Below are 18,484 nucleotides of genomic sequence, written 5' to 3'. Positions count from 1 at the left end.
TACAGAGGCAGCAGTTTAACATCAGAGTATAGACATTTCCAAAAAAAAAAAGGAAAAATATTGTTGTAGAGGGGTTTATCGTTATATATCATTGCAGTAAGGTTTCACTGTAATTATGCATAATAAAAAACTTACCAAGGAAAATGAAAGAAAAAATGAAAATTCCAGCCGCAGCTGCCACTCCAACAATCCACATATGTGAAGCAAGGGTGAATATTATGCCACAAACAAGAGAAATCACAACAACAATAAGAAATACCAGCCAACTCAATTCAAAAACTGGCTCCAACCATTGAATTGCAAAATTTCTCATCTCATCTGTAAAGATACAATAATTAAGTTGTATCAAAAACTAGATAAATAATGCAGGGCTCCCACTCAAAAAATTGGAAAAAGTAGGAAGGGAGGGGGTACCCCTCTTAGACAACATAATCGTAGCATAATAAAAAAAACTTCAAAAAAATTTATTGCGGCTGGTCCACATAGTCATTGTCTTCTAATGGTGATTTTACTTATCTAGTCTGAGGAGTTCATATATTTCTAATCAGACAAAGCGCTCGATGTGAGTGATGATCGTCATAATGCGATTTACATCTGCATGTCTACAGTACGGCATTCCGGGATCCTCAAAAAATCTTACAATGAATATATATATATCTTTCTCACACACACACACCCAACCAGGGGCCTATGTGGGCAGTAAAGATCCCGAGGGCCCCCCGCCAGGGCCCTAGTTATACCTTGAGTAGTGGAATCCAAGGGCCTGTAGGTACCCAGAGAGCCTGCACCTGAGATATCAGGGAAACTGTCACATTCTCCTGAAGCTGTCGTCAGGTTCCGTGATGACCTCCTCCTCCTCCAACTCTTGATCCCATCGCTGTTCCAGACTCTAGAAGACTTTTGGGACTGTCAGTAAATGATTTGTTTATTTAACCATCTATTTTTACTCCATCTAAGGATATCACAAAGAATGATAATGATAATAGGATTAATTTTTATGGTTAATTATTTTTATTTTGATTGTTCAATTAACTGAATGTCTAAGTATTTCATTAGGAAGAGTATTCAGAAATAAGCTATGAATAGAACTGCTTTGAACTCAGAGGCTCCTCTTAAGTATTTCAAAAGAAGTTATTAAAATTCATTTATTATGATTTTTTTCAAAGAAATTATGTTTTTTTGTGTTCTCACTGTGTCATCATTGGTTCTAAACTTTTCCTTGATATTTTTCTGTTTTCATTTAACCTGGGTAGTTTTGATGGTACCCCTCCCCTCTCATCACGGCCTACCCCTTAACTTTAACTTCTTAATTAATTAGAAGATGGTAATTTTAATCTAAATAACCTTAGAACAGTAGCATCAAAATCACAAAACATAGAATAGGCCTACATATCCAACTGCTTTGTTATTCAAACTGTTGTTTCACCTATACACAAAATGTGGACCATAATTTTAAATCATGAATGTGAGGTATTGTTTAAGACCACATGAAGTAGTAAATACGAAATTATTTTTTCAATCCAGACAGAAATTTTTAATCACTACTTTACTTGTTGAACCATCAAACTAAGCAAAAGAAAAATTAAACCAAATGGTCCACATACACACTCAAATCACCTGAGAAATGATACAATTTATGCTTTGGCAGAATTATTAATTGCATTCTACTACATTTGCATTAGTTGGCAATATATTGATAATTCCCTCCTCAATTAAAATCAATTCCAGGGATTTTGTTGATAGCATTCTGTAAAAAGTAGGAAAAGTATGACAAAAACTAGTATGTAGGGTAAAAACTAGAAAGAGGACAAGGGGAAGCCATGTAAATATATAACAAATTATCACTCTAATGAAAAATGATCATTGTATTTTCCTGTGTGTAATTCGCAGATTGTATATTAAAAAGCCATCAAGAATTTAATCATGTGGATTACAGGGTGCTGCATAGTATCTGTAGCTTTTTTTATGAGTTAAGAATATTTTACATGAATGTTTTTAAAAATTAAATTTATGAAAAATAATATTTTGAAGATTTATAGATGCAACATTTCTTCTACACAAACTTGGGAGGAATAATCCCTTTTATTCTTAAGATTTCATTATTAGTGAATGAAATTTGCATCTTTAGATTATATGCAGCAAAGTACAGTAATCATATCTTCATTCAAGATGCACTTTTTTTTTGACTAGCAAAAACTGACCTTCCCATCTTTATAGAAGGAATGTGGCAATTGAAGACAAACACTTCCTTCACAATTCATATACAATTAAACTTACTGAACCTACAAGAACGAGCGGACCGTGTGACTCTCGTTTTAGCGGCAAAACGTAAGTTCAGTTCCTCCATCGCGCAGGTGCGCTCTTTTTCTATTACTCGGACAGCCCCATCCGTTGGTGGAAGCTGTCACCACAGTAGCAGTTTGTTAGAAATTCTGTAGAGTAATGTGTACAAGGTTCATGGGTTCATGTACTGTTAAGTAGTAGCAAAGAAAATTATACATGTCTTTTCATTATTATTATTATCATCTCCTGTCACATTATTTTATGATTATAAGAAAGAAGGGAACCCTTTTCAATTTTCAAATTAACCGTGCATCAAAGATAAAACTGCCAATTGTTCAACCATCGTGAGAGAAATTTTAATTTTTACACAAAGTCACATACAAAAACTATCTCACTTCATTTCCAATAAATCTACTCTATAATATAAAATCACTAACTCGAAAAGAGCCCATTCCTATGCAATGGAAATTGGTTATGATTTTGGGTGTGATAAAAATCTGTTACATTTTTTGGGGGTGACAAAAATTGGTTGTGATTTTGGGTCAAGTTTTCATTTAACTCTGAATATATCCAGAAACCATTTGACCCATCAGGACCCAGTTATGTGTATGTACCAAGAGATATGTATATGTATGTATCACCAGTGCTTCGAACACAACGGGTCTGGATACCCGGGGGGGGGGGCATTTGACAGATACTTTCATGGAGAAGTTGACAAATTTCATTTTGTGGGGGCCCTTGATGAATCTCATTATTTTCCAGTTACTTTAACATTGAAAAATTCGTAATAGTGGAAGCTTGAGATAAATAGTCTGAGGCCCCACTAAAAATCTGCGAATTTGGTCCGGTCCTGGGCTCTTAGTTGAGTTGCAGCCCTGGATTTTTGGTTTCTTGGAAAAAAGGAATGGAAGTGAAATTTTTTTGTGACCTTCATGGGGGGGTCCAATAGGGCTCCAGGTCAGGAGCCTCATGGGAAAGTTGACAGGGGTTTCATTTTGTGGGCCCTGAATGAATCTCATGGTTTTTTTTGTTAACACTAAAATTTGCAACAGTGGAAGCCAGAGATAAATCCAGTCCAGAGCCCACTAAAAATCTATGTATTGGGTCTCAGCTACTGGATGTGGGGGTCTTGGATTTTATTCACTGGTATAATTAATACAAATGAGGTTTTTCGTGGCCCGCATGGAGAAAATGATAGGTTTCATTTTGCAAGGTCCTTGATGGATCTCATTGGTTTTTGCTGCTTTAGCAGTAAAAAATTTGCTAAAACGGGAGCTTGCTATAAATCCACATACAAGACCCACCAAAAATCTGCTTATTGGATTCCTGCTCCTTGGTTGGGAGCCCTTGGAATTTAATTGTTGGTAAAATGAATACAAATGAAAATTTTTTGTGGCTCTCATGGGGGAAAGAGAGTGAAACAGGGCTCGAGACTGGGGGCTCCCATGGAAAAGTTGACTTGTTTCCGGGAAGGGGTACTTGATGAATCTCATTGGTCTTTGTTGCTTTAATATTATAAAATTTGTCACAAAGCTGATGCTTTCACATGCCACTTTTCATATCACTCTGGCAAAGTGAAACAAAATAAATAAGAGAGATATGTGAAAAGAAAATTTGGGTGGCCATCGAAGGGGGGGGGGGGGTCCACCAAGTAAGCTATAAAAGAGGACTTCCTTCTTTGAACTGAAGCAATAGCCAGAAACACTTCATGCATATTTTCTGTTCAATTCAATACGCAGAACACCTGAGCATTATTCTCAAGTATAGTTGGCAAACTAGTTACGAAATTGAACAAACAGTTATATTTAATGAACACACAATCTACAATGAAAAAAAATTCATCTCACTTTCCAATTTTTTCAAGAGAAATGATTTTCCACTGCCCCATTTTGCATAGAGTCCAACAGTAATAGGCATAGACAGAGATGGCTCACTGAGGATGTCGGCTAATGCACTGCTATATAAATCATAACCCAATCTGTTCTCGCTGTCTTCATTAGTGTTCAGACGCCCTTGTAACAAAACATATCAGGTTACGAAAACTGCACAAGATTCTTTAGTTTTTTTTAAATCAAAGATCTAAATTTTGCTTACAACTAATTTTACTAAAAAAAATTTTAATCTAAACTTTTAATTTCAAGGTTTAATAGAATACATACTTGCACCAAATATCTGTGCTAAAATGCTTTTCTGGTAACTGGTATCAATGTTGTAAGGTGTTTCCCCAGCGCGATTTGGCCGGTATAGCAGTTGACTATTTTTTGGATTTCGTAGAAGGATTTCAACAATGGCTTTAGAGCGTGCTCGCATAGCAATATGAAGAGCGGTATCACCTTTCTATAAAATAAATGAGCAAAAAATAAATAACATAATAAAGAAACTAAGTTACACTAAGATGCAATGTTGTAGTAGATTTAGGCAGCAATTAAATCTCTAGTTTGACTGATCTTTTTATACGCTGCAAAATATAGACAGAAAATTAGAAGGCATTTCTTTAGACCTGAGCTTGCCTATAATTCAGATTGGTTGCTTGGTGTGTCATGAAGTCATACACATAATAAAGCAAAAACAAAACCAACAAGTAGTAGGCATCCAGTGCATACTTCTTGAACTTGTAACACTTACTTTATCTGTAACAGATACTTTACATTTTTTGTCAACTAGCATTTGCACTATTTCAGCATGTCTTGTTCTTGTGGCTTTTAATAGAGCAGAGTCACCATCCTAAATAAAATAAAATTAAGAAGGTACACAAAAAACACTTGTCAACTTAAAATAAGAAATAAAAATGACATTAAAATAATAGTTATTATTATGTACGAAATTCTCAGCATACCTTAATTGGGCTTTCAATATTTGGATTGGCATTCAAGATTAAACGCACAATATCTGCATAACCTTTTTCTATTGCCCAATACAATGGGGTTTTCCCTTCCTGTTTGAAAAAGTTTTAAAAGAAATGAACTCATTTACAAAATGAAACTATGCAAGTGTTGAAAATTTTTAGATAAAAATAAAATCACAGACAACAATGTACAATAAGAATTCAACTTTTATGGATGAATTATGTGATTTTATTTTTTCCCCAGGTACTATGTAACTGGCAAAAGTGTTTTTATCTCATCCTCTCAGTATACATGCTTTATAAAATCCGCAAAATAGGGGTACATAGAATTTCATAAAATACATATCAATTTCTTTTAATCTTAAGCATGTTTAACTAACACCTTGTCAAAGGAAAGTTTTAATACACTGATTTTTTAATAGGTTCGTTAAACATGTTTTTTTTTTTTCCTTCAATACTTTGTTATGCTCAACTTAAACTTGTATGTATTGAAGACAAATGCTAAAGCATGTGAGTTTCAAAGAACCATGAGAGCCTATTCTATATAGGCAACACATATTTTTTTACAAGATGTTTTGAAAATGAGAGAGTATTTCACAATTCTTTGCAAACCACAGTTGTAAATAGAAGTTATGTAATTTCATAAATTTTACTAGGGCTGGGAATTGACAAAAATTTTTCACTTGTTAATCAAAAAACTTTAATCGATTAACTGACTAATAATAAACACAGTATTAGGTAGCTATATAATATTAATCAATTCTACAAAAATATATTTCATTCATTTTGCATTATCATGATGTGAACAAATACAGAAATAGATTAAAAGAAATTTTGGCCGATCGCACGAAGCAGTTTAATATGTTGTACATATTTGTCACATCATAGAATTTTTTAACTTTAATCTTGTTTTTTTTTTAAATCAGTAATTTCAGGTTAGTCACTGATTTTGAAACTACTTTCGATCTCCATACTGTTGCTTGTTTCCCTTAAAAATATAGGGAATGCAGTATCTAAGAAGGGTTTTGCTCCCATATTGGGGGAGGGGGAAGACTGATGCTTCCTGAATATGAAAACTGCTGTTCCCAGTGGAAAAAATAAATTTTGGTCTTGTCTTTTCAAACTACCATAAACTCAATTTATAACTGAAATCCTCGCCAGTTTTTGTTGAATTGACTTGTATTTCCCAATGCTAAAAATTCTTATAAACTTAGTGATTCAAGAATATTTAAATATGGTCATTTATATAAAATGCTATGCATAGTAACATAATTTAACACATCTAATCAGCTTCATCAAATAAGTTAATTTACAAACCATTATAAAATAAATTTTAATTGAATTTTAATCAAGTTTATTAATTCAACTACAACAATACTGAATATAATGATAAATCCTTTTACAACGATATTTTTTCAAATCTTGTTTGGAAATACCTATAGTCTAATGTTAAACTACTACTTCTCGAAATAAAGATAATCCCTTTACAACAATATTTCTTCTTGGCCATAGAGTATGATTATATTCAGGTTGTATCTTCATTTAACAAAGAAAAATACATACAGATCCATGAAGATCAACATCAGCATATTTTTTTAACAAAGCATCAACAATCGAAAAATGTCCAGCTTTTGCTGCATGAATAAGATTAGTATCTCCATTTCTATCTTGCAGGTTGATATATGCTCCTGAATTCATCAAAGCAACTGCTATTTCAGTATAACCTTCTTTGCATGCAATGGTCAATGCTGTACAACCATCCTGGCAAACAAATTTTAAATCAACAAAAATTCATGTTTCAAAAATAAATTTACATTTATGAAATAAAAAGTGTATAATTTTCTTTTTCAAAATAAAAACAATAGTATATAGATAAACATGTTTTAGCTAGTGAAAGAATAAAAATTAAATCACACTTTTTTAGAATTTTTATTTGTTTTTGTGTCCAACCAAAAAATTCAAGAATGAACACAGAAAGCCTGTAACTAAACCTATACATTTTTGTTACATATCCAATGTTTATTTTTGTTATTAAATTACTTTGAAAGTTTCAGATACCTGAAACAATGCTCTTATTGGTTGATCATTGACCGTTGATAATTTTGTCGCACCACGGTCATTTTCTGCACACGAGGGCTAATTAGACCGGGACCTACAATTTATTGCCGATTCCAAACAGCAGGCTTGTATTTATACTCATAGAGAGATTGGTGTGCTAACCCCTCGATGGGGGAACTCCCTGAGGTAGCAATTTTTTGCTACGGTCAAGTCGCTGTTTTTTGTTGTACCCCTGTGTCAGGAAAGTTTTCTGACAAGGATGAACTGGGTATCGAACTCACTACACCTCTAAACATCCTTTGGTACTTTAGGCGAGCATATTATCGACCGGGCTATCGCGCGCTCTTATTGGGCATAATACCAGAGTATATGTAACGACTGAAATATAAAATTGAAGGAATGAATAAAGTGCTAAAATGATTTTGCTTGCATATTGAGCTGTAGAAACTCTTTTTCCTAATGAAAGTGATTTCAATGAGTGGTGAACTCATTAACAACCTAATATAGTGTGTATTAGGTTGTGGTTTAGAGGATGGAACATGAAAATTTCCTCTTCCAATTGTAGAGGTTGTTTCATTTTCATATTTTCTGATTGAGACAATGTAATTAATATGTAAGTTAAACATTAAACTCAGGATAGAATAGATTTAGAACGCAGAACAAATATGTACAAATGAAGTAGAAAAATCATGCTAAACAGCACAAATTCTCTTCTGTTTGCTAAACCAGGCATCAGACCAACCACACAAGATTTAACAAGTTTGTACAGTACTTGATTTTGATACAGCTGAATTCGATTACACCAAAAATTTTTAGTTACAGAATAACTTGAGAGAATCATAAATAAAAATATAATTTATTTTTAATACGAAAATAATTATAGCTGTCATGCTGTATTTTGCCATACATTTACACATGTAACTGTATGGCAAACTGATGCACCAAATTTATTACAACAATACACCAATTACTTTTGTTTTCATACAAGAACATATATTTCTCACCATGTCAACAGCATTAACATTAGGTCTGTGCTCCAAAAGCATATTAATAATAGCTGCATAGTTTCCACTTGCTGCCACAATCAAAGGTGTCCATGAAAACTATAAATTAAAAAAACCCTCAATAACCATAGCAAAAACGTTGGTGTGTGCAAAAAGTAAATAGAAAATAATTATCTATCACAGAATAAAAAACACAAAACATTAAATTTTTTCCCCTTTTTAAGCCCACTTCCCACAACGTCTGGAACCAGAGGCAGGGTGAGATAATTAAAGTAAAAGATAATAAAAAGTCTTTGTTTGACATACATCACAAGATGCTTCTGGCAACCCCAACAGCATGAAGAAAATCCTGTATACTTGTTTGGAAACTTCAAAGGAAGAAGCTTGGTGGGGAGAAAGAATTTGGGGAGTGTCTAATAGGTTCAGTATATTTAGCTGCAGGACAATCTCTTTTTCATTTGCCTCTACCATTTTTTGACGCCTTCCTGCGCTACCCATTTCGAAATGTCTGAATGTAATGTTCACTGGTGTTGGCTAGATGTATTCTCCCGTCTTTTGTTCATTATGGCCTTTGTATTGAAAGCCATAAAAATGACTGTTTCCCCCAAGGTCCGAAGATGGCAATTGCCTCCAGATGTTGTGGGAGGTGGGCTTTAGAAATATCAGCTAATTTAAGTGGTAGACTTTGATATTGTTACAAATTTCAGGAAATAATTTAACAGAGGAAAACAAATACAACATTATTCATAATAGAAATTATTAGTTCACAGTTCTTAAGTGATTTTTTAAATATGTTTTGGTTTAAATGTCAAATTACATCCACGTAATGTAATAATGATAAAATATTTTATTTATTATATTCACATGTTCAAGACTGAATGGAATTTCTATCTGTTTATATTTAGGTTATAACTCAGATAATGTTATTTGGTCTTATAACGCAAAATTGTAACCACTTGAATCATTGCAACACACCATTCCAGCAGTATCCACATTGGCACCAGCATCCAATAAGAGTTCAACTACCTCAACATAACCTTTTCGACATGCCCATACCAAAGGGCTTGATCCATACTATATTTCATAGGAGGAAAAAATAATATTAAGCATCGCAAAATGAAAATATTAAGGTAAGATATAGAAAAACTAACTGTATTTAAAATATTTATAAATTTCTGAAAAACACTGAGGGGAGGGGGAAGACTACGCAGGATTATTTTTAACTAAAGAAAAAAACCAAAGGAGTGACAATAATTAAAATAAACTTTTAGTATGAAAATATATAGGCGAAAAAAATGAATTGCTTCAGAAAATGAAACCAATTCTTCGTTTACTTTATTTCTCTGAATTTCTTATTAGTACTGTAGTAAAATGCATATAAGGTGAGCATATTATATAATGATACCCTCTATAACAGTGGGTTTTCTATCTTTTTTACTCACAGAGCCCATTTTAGCATATAATTTCTATGGCGGAGTCCCATAAACCTATTTTTTATTTATTGATCAAATTTACTCATTTATATTTATTATTAAAAATATTTATAACTTATTTTTTTTCAAATTTACCGATTTTTTTAAATTTTTCTTGAGTGGCAGCAGACACCTGGGGAGTGCACACGGAACACCAGTTGAGAACTGCTGCTATATAACAATAATTGCCTGTATAATAATATTAATCTCTGGTCCACATGCACTTTTCATAGTGTTAGTATATTTCATCTATAACAATAGCTCCTTTATAACAGTACATTTCTCCAGTCCCTTGAGTATCATTACATAGACATATGTATACGAAGACAACAAATAAAGATTAAAAGTGAATGTGTCATTCAAGCAGTACAAAACATATCTTCTTACCTTATCACCAGAATTAACCTTAGCACCATATTCCAGCAAAACTTTAACTATGTCATGATGGCCTCGGCCTGCTGCCCAAATTAAGCAGCTGCAGTGAAATTTATCATAAACATTGACAGATGCTCCATTTTCTATGAGCAATTGAACAACATGATAATGTCCTTTGTAACAAGCCCACATGAGAGGTGTCCAATTACCCTAAATAAAATTTTAATACAACAAGAATTAAAAAACAAAAAATCTTAATTGAGCACAATCTTAGTATAGACATAACTAAAAAAAATAGGTCTAATAGAAAACAATTCATTAAATAATGAGAAAATGCTTAAAACAAAGAAATTGGTTTAACCACCTCAAATTTAAGATTAAACTAAATGAAAGCTTGAGAATATAAAGGTCATTTTCAGTCACATAATAATTCACAAAATATATGGTCTAATGGATTAAATAAACATAGGCTGGATTACAAAGAGCATTCCTAATCATTAAAACTCTATTTTAGAATAAAATAAAAAATGATACTTTCATACTCTTAATTATATAATGCTGCATGCTTTTATCCTTTTTGAAATACATGACATCCATATTTGTTATGGGCATCTTTTTCTCAGACACCTTGTTGGGCATTTTGCCTGTTGTGGTGTTGTATTTGTATTGTATTGTTTCATTGTATATGAATATATTACAATGAATTTCACACAGATTATTTCTCAGCTAGAAAAATGAATATTTTTTCTTAATATTGTCAATGATTCAAACATGAGCTCAGATAAGCAGCAGGTTCAATTTGAAGTAAAAATTTTCACAGTCGATTTGAATAAATATGACATTTTATTGTTGTGTGGCAAAAAAAAAAAAAGTATTTCTCATACAAACCATATCCCGTTTCTCAATAAGTGCTCCATGGTCCAGAAGTTTAATAACTACATCTTTGTACCCAGATTTTGCAGCATTCATAAGTGCAGACCAGTTATCCTGAAATATATATTAGATCATAATTATATTTATCTACAAAAACTCAAACTCTTGAAAAATTATTCTGAAAAATATTTTATAATGGCATAAGCCTATTCGATATCTATTTTAATAAAGTGTTCACAGGAGTAAACTTTGTTTTGTTCAACTCAATTCTTCACACAAAATCAGTCCAATTATTCTTTTATTTTCGCTTAAAAATACAATAATTTTCTGTATATAATCTGTGGGACACCTATATAAAGTTTTATTTTATGCTTGGTGGGCAATAATAATAGGGGGTGATTCCCATTTTTTTATATTCCGAAAAAGTAAGAAACATTTCAGTCCAAAAAATGTCAGGCAATTTTTACCCATCTTTACCTCAGAAACAGGTTCAGGAAGAATGCATGGGTTAACACATCTTGGAATGGGTAACCCCTTCCTCAAGAAGGGATCATTACCAGGTTCTGAAGCCAAAATTTTTGGCTAGAGTGTTTCTAGTAAATTTAAAATTCACACTAACAAAAAATAAGACCACTCATGTCCCCCCAAGATTAAAGCCCCTAACACAAAAATGATTTTTACCTATAACCAATATTTTATTCCATTTTCATTCACCCACTATCAACTCCTGTCGAATGAATAGTGGATTAAAAAAGGTAAAAACTGCAAATATGGGCTTTATACAAATTTCTTTATTTTATTGCATGTTTCCTTTCCCGCAGGCTAGTAATGGTGTGAGCTATGAACATGACATGAACGCCAGGTGCTCTGTCACCGGACTTATCCCGTTGCCGAGATCTCTTCCAGTCCAGCTTCGTGGCAGAGTCTGGAACAAAGTGAGTGCACCTAACAGTCTGAGTGTATTGCTAATGTTGTGCTTGATATTTCAGTGCTGCCATCTATTCTTCAGATTGTGAATGAAGTGTAATGATTGAATATTTGTTACGTTGTAGGCCTGTAGCTCTCTGTGGCGAGACTTTTTAACGGGGAGATCGGCTCACACTCGCGCCTTGAAGTTGGAAACCACAGAAAACCAACTTCAGCTGACCACCACTGTGGCGCCGGTGGGGCTCGAACCAGGATCCTCCCAATGCAAGTCAGTCACTATGACCACTCGACCACCACAGCGGCTGTGAGCTATGAACAGGAAATTAGGATAATAATGTTTTTTTTTCTTTTATTCCCAAATCGTATCATTTTCATGAGAGAAAGAGTAAGAAACCAAAAGGGAAATTCAATTAAAAGAAAAGTTAGAATTAATTTTGAAATAACATATTGTGCAATAAAGATACCTTTATTTTACAAACTTATAAACTTATATTTTTATTATATTTTATTAACATAAAATTTAAAGTATAATTTTATCCAAATAAGCAATCAGTTATAAGATCATTGTAATGTAAAAAGCTTAGTATGAGTAAAAAAAAAAGACTAATGAATCTCATTTACATGGTTTTATCACTCAAAAATGATTTAAAAAAAGACATACCGAATCTTCTGCATTCACATCAGCACCTTGGGCTATTAATTCATTAACTATGTGAGTCTGACCATGTTGTGCAGCCACCATCAACAGTGTTTGTCCATACTAAAAAATATAATTCCTTGTGAACAATAGGCAACATTTCAGTAGGTATTTTCATATTTTTCAACAGGCATTTTTTTTCTTTTTTTATGGTTCAAAATCACCAAAAATAGTTTTTCCACCTTTTTCATTCCAAGTTTTTTCTTTGTGCTAAAAGCTCTTTTATAAAACTGGAAAAATACAAGCAATAAGCATATTGGTTACATTCAAGCAAATGTAACTGATGATTTTATTGGTTGCATTTTTCAAATTATATAAAAGAACTTTTCTCAAACTTTTATAGTGTAATTCCGGACTATGATAAATGTCAAACATTTTGTGTTTGTGTTCATAAAAGTGTAACTAATATCTTCTATTAACCAGTCAACTGGTTATGACAGCATTTGCCATCACGGACATAACTAATGCTGGTGCCTATGACCGCAAAAATGCCGTCATGCTGATTTTTCAGTCTTTATCGCACAGATATGACAGAATAATTTCTCATACAGTTGCTGCCTGCTGCCTGCTGCCACCTGCACAGTCATCCTTCTATTTTATTATTTCACCACTAGATGGTGTTAAACAATTATATTTCAAGGTCTCAGATTATTATTATTATCTTCATGCTTTGCAAAGCTGAATCCCAATGCACTTTTTTTTATTCCCTTGCGAAGATGCATCTGTTTTAGTTTACTCATCTTTTAATTATAGGACATGTTATCATAGGCGGAGATAGACTTGGAAGTCTGGGGTGGCACTGTCATTATTTCTGCAACCCCCCCCCCTTTTGGGGTGTCATATTATGTTTCAACACATTCCCCCATGATGTTTATATTTTTTGCAAAGGACCACCAATGCATCACATGGGCTATTTGACACTTTCTACCACACAAAACACATATAAAAATGCACTTTTCTTGTTTGTGACTTTTCAGTTCAACAAGACTTTGAAAACTTTTTATATATTTCCTACCTTACAATTAGCAATATACAAAGAAAAAATAGTCTATTTACATGTTATTTTAAATTTCAATACATCGTTTTTAGCATGAATTACTCTGAGAAATATTTTTTCATTCATTTTGAACTTGAACAACCCATGCTGTCTTTGCATTTTAATTCAATATTTCTATTTAGAACACTATAATTTGAAATTATTTTCATTACTATTTTTTTATAATGATTTTAAATGCATAGCAAAGTACGGGGTGATTATAAAAAAACTATCCCGACATATGGGCCCCTAACTATCATACCATTCACAGAAACTGAATGAAATTTTGGCATAAGGTATTTTGAGGTATGCGCTCAAGAATGATATGGAAAACAACAGTGTCACTCTAACAGTTACGGTTACAGTGAGAAAATTTCGAAAATATCAAATGGCAACACCAAGTTTTTTGTATTGGAATGCGATCTCCATACTGAAAAACACTATATAGCGTTGGAATGGCACCTGTAGCACGAAAATCCCAGGAGCTAGGCAAGGAAAAAGTAAAAAGGACTTTGCCGTGCACCAGAGCATTAATGTTTGTTTCATTCGTCACACCGTTTCTTCGGCTGAGATCCCAGCCTGATTAGTCCTCCACAAGGTCATGTGGAAAATTTGTGAAACACAATAAAATGCTTTATTTTATGCTGCTTCTCTGTCCTTATTGGTTGTCCTCACTTTTAGCCTATCTACTGCCGGTGATTTTCATGCTACAGTTGCAGTTCGAATGCTATTTAGGGTTTTTCACAATGAAGATCACATTCCAATACAAAAAACTTGGTGTTGCCATTTGATATTTTTGAAATTTTCTCACTGTAACCGTAACTGTTAGAGTGACACTGTTGTTTTCCATATCATTCTTGAGCGCATACATCAAAATACCTTATGCCAAAATTTCATTCAGTTTCTGTGAATGGTATGATAGTTAGAGGCCTATATGTCGGGATAGTTTTTTTATAATCACCCTGTACATGATTAACTCAAAATTTTGTTGTTTTTATAAAAAATTCAATAAAACAAATATTTTAATAGCTTCAAACTTCCAAGAAAAGGGGAAAAGGCACATTTTAAAAAAGGGGGGGGGAGCGCACAGCCGGTAGCACTTGCAAAAATTAATTGGCCAGTTGACTAATTAATATAAGTAGGGGCTTTTTTATTAGCAACATGAAAATCAAATTTGGTAATACTCTAAAAAAATAGAATTATTATTTATTATTAACTCTATTATTTCAAAAGAAAAATAGAGTTTTCAAAATTAATTATTTCAAAAGAAATAATAGAGATGTGCAGTGTTGTTACAAAAGAAAATTATAAAACAAGCATAAAATACATAATGGCATCTGTTAATTCTTTGACACATATGAAATACTACTATTCACTACTTCACTGTGCATGCACTTCGTAAACATTCCTCTGAGGAATTTCTAATGAATTGTTACATGATGGAATGTGTTATGTATATGTGAATAAACCTTACGTACTGATGTTGTCAAAGTTATGCTTATTTCGTGTTATACTGGTGCTGACAGCTGTCTTCCATATTGTAAAGTGAAAACTGCAAATACTTGAATTTTCATGTTATGTAAGCATTGTATTGAAGATGTGCCTACTCTCTGAAAAAAAGCTTTTTCAACACATTTGCACATGTGAATACTGCTATCACACTCATGTTGTCTTAGTTGTATAATGCTATGTCACTCAAAACATTATGAACTACATCATGCCCAACACACAAAAGTGTGCAGTATTCAACACATAATTGAAAAAAAAAATAAATTGTAGTAGCCGACTCTATTATTTACACTTCACAGAGATTAGTAATTTCAACATGTTTTTATATTATCCTTCTTGAGACTGTTTCAGCTTCAAATCCATGGTGTCATTGATAGATTTTATAATGAACATATATTTCTTAAAAACCTTAAAAGGTCAAAAAATTATTATTTAATAGAGATATTTATCAGCTTTACTTCGTCACATTCATTGGGGCTGCTGTTCCCATTTTCCAGATGACTGCGCAATGTTGCAAGATCACCTTCAGCAATGACTGAGGACAGGGCAGCAAATGACAGTGATGACTTATTCATGATTAGTCTAGATCCAAATAACCTAAAACAAAATTATGATTATTTTGGAGAAATAATCTCAATTAAATGTAAATAATATGATCATAGATTCTCATCCACACACAGGCAGAAGATAATACCAATGTCTCATTTTTTTAAAATAAATACAGTAATACCTTGCCAAAACACTCATGGTAGGAGAAAAAAAAAACCACAATACACTGAAAGTGAGCTATAACCAGCAATTTTTGATTTGGATTCTATTTTCAGATTTTTTTTACAATGCTGTCCTAATTAAATGCATGAAAATATATGAATGTGAGTAACAATGAGGCGCGCACACTATAACAAGTGGCTACTGTGATAAATTTCGTAATTCTGTATTTACAAAGACTTGAAAAACACTAAAATATCTAAGAAGTCTGAAGGGAAAACACTGTTATGGTTTTTTCCCTAAGTTGGTAATACAGTATGGAGAGAGGCCGCTTATCACGCATAATGTTATCATTCAGGTATTGTTATCGCTTTTGCAAAGCAAGGAATGGGCTAAATCATAAACATGGGAAAAAATTATTTATAGTTATCAGGACTTCAGTTTGTTATATGTTAGCAATTTTTCCATCAAAAGCTTTTTTTTTTTTTTGTAAAGTTTGAGACTTTTTTTCTTGGTCTGAAGCCTTTTTTTCACAAGGTAATCTATGAGACATATCATACATTATAAAACGTATCATAATTTGAACTACACATTAGACAGTTCTATTCTAACTTCTCATAATTTTTAAACTTGAAAAAAAAATTTTGCTTAAAGGGGGGAAAAAATCTTGTTTTATAACAATTGAAAAATAAAATGTGATTCAACATTTTGAAATGTATATGGGGGGGGGGGAAATGAAGTTGTATGGTTTTCGTACGTCCTGTTCGATCAAAGGGGAAATGTCATCGTACTCACAACCAGGATGTTTTTCAGATATAATTATCAATCAGTTATTGTTATCAGAAACTCTGAGTCCCTATGTGCATGTGATCACATTAAGTGGCATGCACTACATAAATGGCTTATGTAATAAATCAAAAGAACTACTTTGGATATAAACTAACACCAATTAAAATAAATTGAACTTGTGATCACTTGGAAATTTTTTTTTTTCCTTTGAAAAATAAAACATGGTAAAAACTAATGAATGTGATTTTGAACATGAAACATTTCTATAAACTTTTTAAATTTACAAGTTTGCGAATCATTTGAATAGTAAATTAGAAATTTCTAACTCAAGATATTCATACTTGTAATTGAAGCTAATATTTCAACATGTTTCCTGAACATTCTAGAAGTTTTTTTTGCATCTGCATGCGCGAGACACACACAAGTGAGCTAACCAAATCACTAACTCGACTGGGTTGGGCCAACACTAGCTTCAGTCTACTAAAGCGTTGGTTGTGTACATACTGGAAAATAAAAAGATCTTTGATATCTCATCTTCTTGTTAATTGCTCATTTATCCAATTTTGAAGTTGCTCATTTTATCTTTTGGTCTTTTTTTTTAAAAGCAATCCTTGGTGCTTTTTTAAAGGTGTAGCTAAAGCAACAGCTGATCAAATTTTACGTTCTTGGTGTATTTGCCTGTATACTCATTGATGCCGTAATAACAGGAAACCGCAGCAATGAAGCTAATCTTTGCCAATATTTTGAATTTTCCTTGCAAGCAAGTTTTTCACTTTTAGAAACATTTAAACAGTTGTATAAATATTTTCAGAAGGGGATTTTTTTTACCTTCAAGAGGGATTTTTGACACACCCAACATACTTTGTTCTGATATGAGAATTATTACCTCAACTATGTTTATAAAGTATAAAAACGTGGAAAAGAAACAGTGAGTACGAAAACCACGAGTACGGAAGACCGACTGTACTTTTAAATGTTTCAGGTACCACTATATCATCCTCTTTGATGGAAAAAAAAAATGTGGCGAGCACGCATTTTAACACTCCCGTAAAATGTTGAAGGAGAGGGTTAAAGGGTGAAATTTGCGCCCATCAACCCTCCATGGTCAGGCGCCCAGGGCACCAGAACCGCCTGCTTTCCCCTATAGTTACAGCCTTAGGCGTCAAACCCAATTTTTTTTCCTACCCTCCCCCCCCCCATTTTTTACTCAAACACTGGCCTGGGCGTCGTTGACGCAAGGTATTCCGCATGTCATTTATACTGCACCTAAGATTTTAAATTAACTTCTGAAAACTACCTCGGATAATGCGAAATTTGGGCTCGGCAGGGCCGTCTTAAGAGCATCATGGGCCTCCCGCGCCAAGTGATTTTTCTGGGGCCCTATCAGGCAAACTCTCCAAAATTTCAACTAATTATCATTTTTGTGAGGCCCCTCTTCTCCTGAGGTGCCCGGGTGGGCCCATGCGTTAAGACGGCACTGGGGCTCGGACAACCGGGGTCCGTTTTGATTCTTTGAATTCCCTTTAAAGGTTTATAGCAAGATAGTATATGAAAGCAATTGTATTACAATGAGATTCGAGCTATATTGATGCACAAGCTTCAAAATCCTCTTCTTTTATTTGAACGATTTCATTACCAGCTTCAACCGCAGTCATCCATAATACTTTAGTATTGAAGAAAAAAAAAACCCAGGCAGCTTTACGTAAACAGACAAGTTTTAGTAGTAGTCGTACACTAAACTGTGAAAAATTGTTCATAAACCAAAACATGAATCGGAACATAAAAATCAAGATACGCAATGTAATTTCTAACATTTTAAAAAGTACAAAAATGCTGATAAATCATTTTAAAGCAAGAAATATTTCCTCCTCTAAATTGTTCGTGATTGCATATTTTATAAAAAATGTT

The 18,484-nt window shown here is 33.1% G+C and overlaps 1 protein-coding gene across 6 annotated transcripts in view; it reads right to left on the bottom strand.

Moving 5' to 3' along the window:
• Nucleotides 1-18,298, bottom strand: part of Arms (Ankyrin repeat-rich membrane spanning) — a 39,546-nt gene extending 21,248 nt beyond the window's left edge. For 2 of the 6 annotated variants that reach the window (XM_089255375.1, XM_089255378.1), the window contains exons 1-13: nucleotides 18,213-18,298; nucleotides 15,538-15,676; nucleotides 12,499-12,597; nucleotides 10,926-11,024; nucleotides 10,050-10,247; nucleotides 9,166-9,264; nucleotides 8,191-8,289; nucleotides 6,692-6,889; nucleotides 5,120-5,218; nucleotides 4,909-5,007; nucleotides 4,443-4,620; nucleotides 4,131-4,295; nucleotides 136-318 (exon numbers count right to left, since the gene is read on the bottom strand). In XM_089255375.1, the coding sequence (XP_089111501.1) occupies nucleotides 136-318; nucleotides 4,131-4,295; nucleotides 4,443-4,620; nucleotides 4,909-5,007; nucleotides 5,120-5,218; nucleotides 6,692-6,889; nucleotides 8,191-8,289; nucleotides 9,166-9,264; nucleotides 10,050-10,247; nucleotides 10,926-11,024; nucleotides 12,499-12,597; nucleotides 15,538-15,654 (1,633 nt within the window). In that variant the 5' untranslated portion in view covers nucleotides 15,655-15,676; nucleotides 18,213-18,298. Of the gene's footprint in view, nucleotides 1-135; nucleotides 319-4,130; nucleotides 4,296-4,442; nucleotides 4,621-4,908; nucleotides 5,008-5,119; nucleotides 5,219-6,691; nucleotides 6,890-8,190; nucleotides 8,290-9,165; nucleotides 9,265-10,049; nucleotides 10,248-10,925; nucleotides 11,025-12,498; nucleotides 12,598-15,537; nucleotides 15,677-18,143 lie in introns of all 6 variants that reach the window. The other 4 variants (XM_089255377.1, XM_089255374.1, XM_089255379.1 and 1 more) reach the window with 4 other exon arrangements.
• Between the last annotated feature and the right edge of the window lie 186 nt (nucleotides 18,299-18,484).

Source organism: Pholcus phalangioides, unplaced genomic scaffold, assembly GCF_987345545.1.
Source record: "Pholcus phalangioides strain wild (caught in Gottingen) unplaced genomic scaffold, Ppha-v1.0 ptg000042l_1, whole genome shotgun sequence".
Classification (NCBI taxonomy): Eukaryota; Metazoa; Arthropoda; class Arachnida; order Araneae; family Pholcidae; genus Pholcus; species Pholcus phalangioides.
This window is presented reverse-complemented; position numbering and strand designations above follow the sequence as displayed.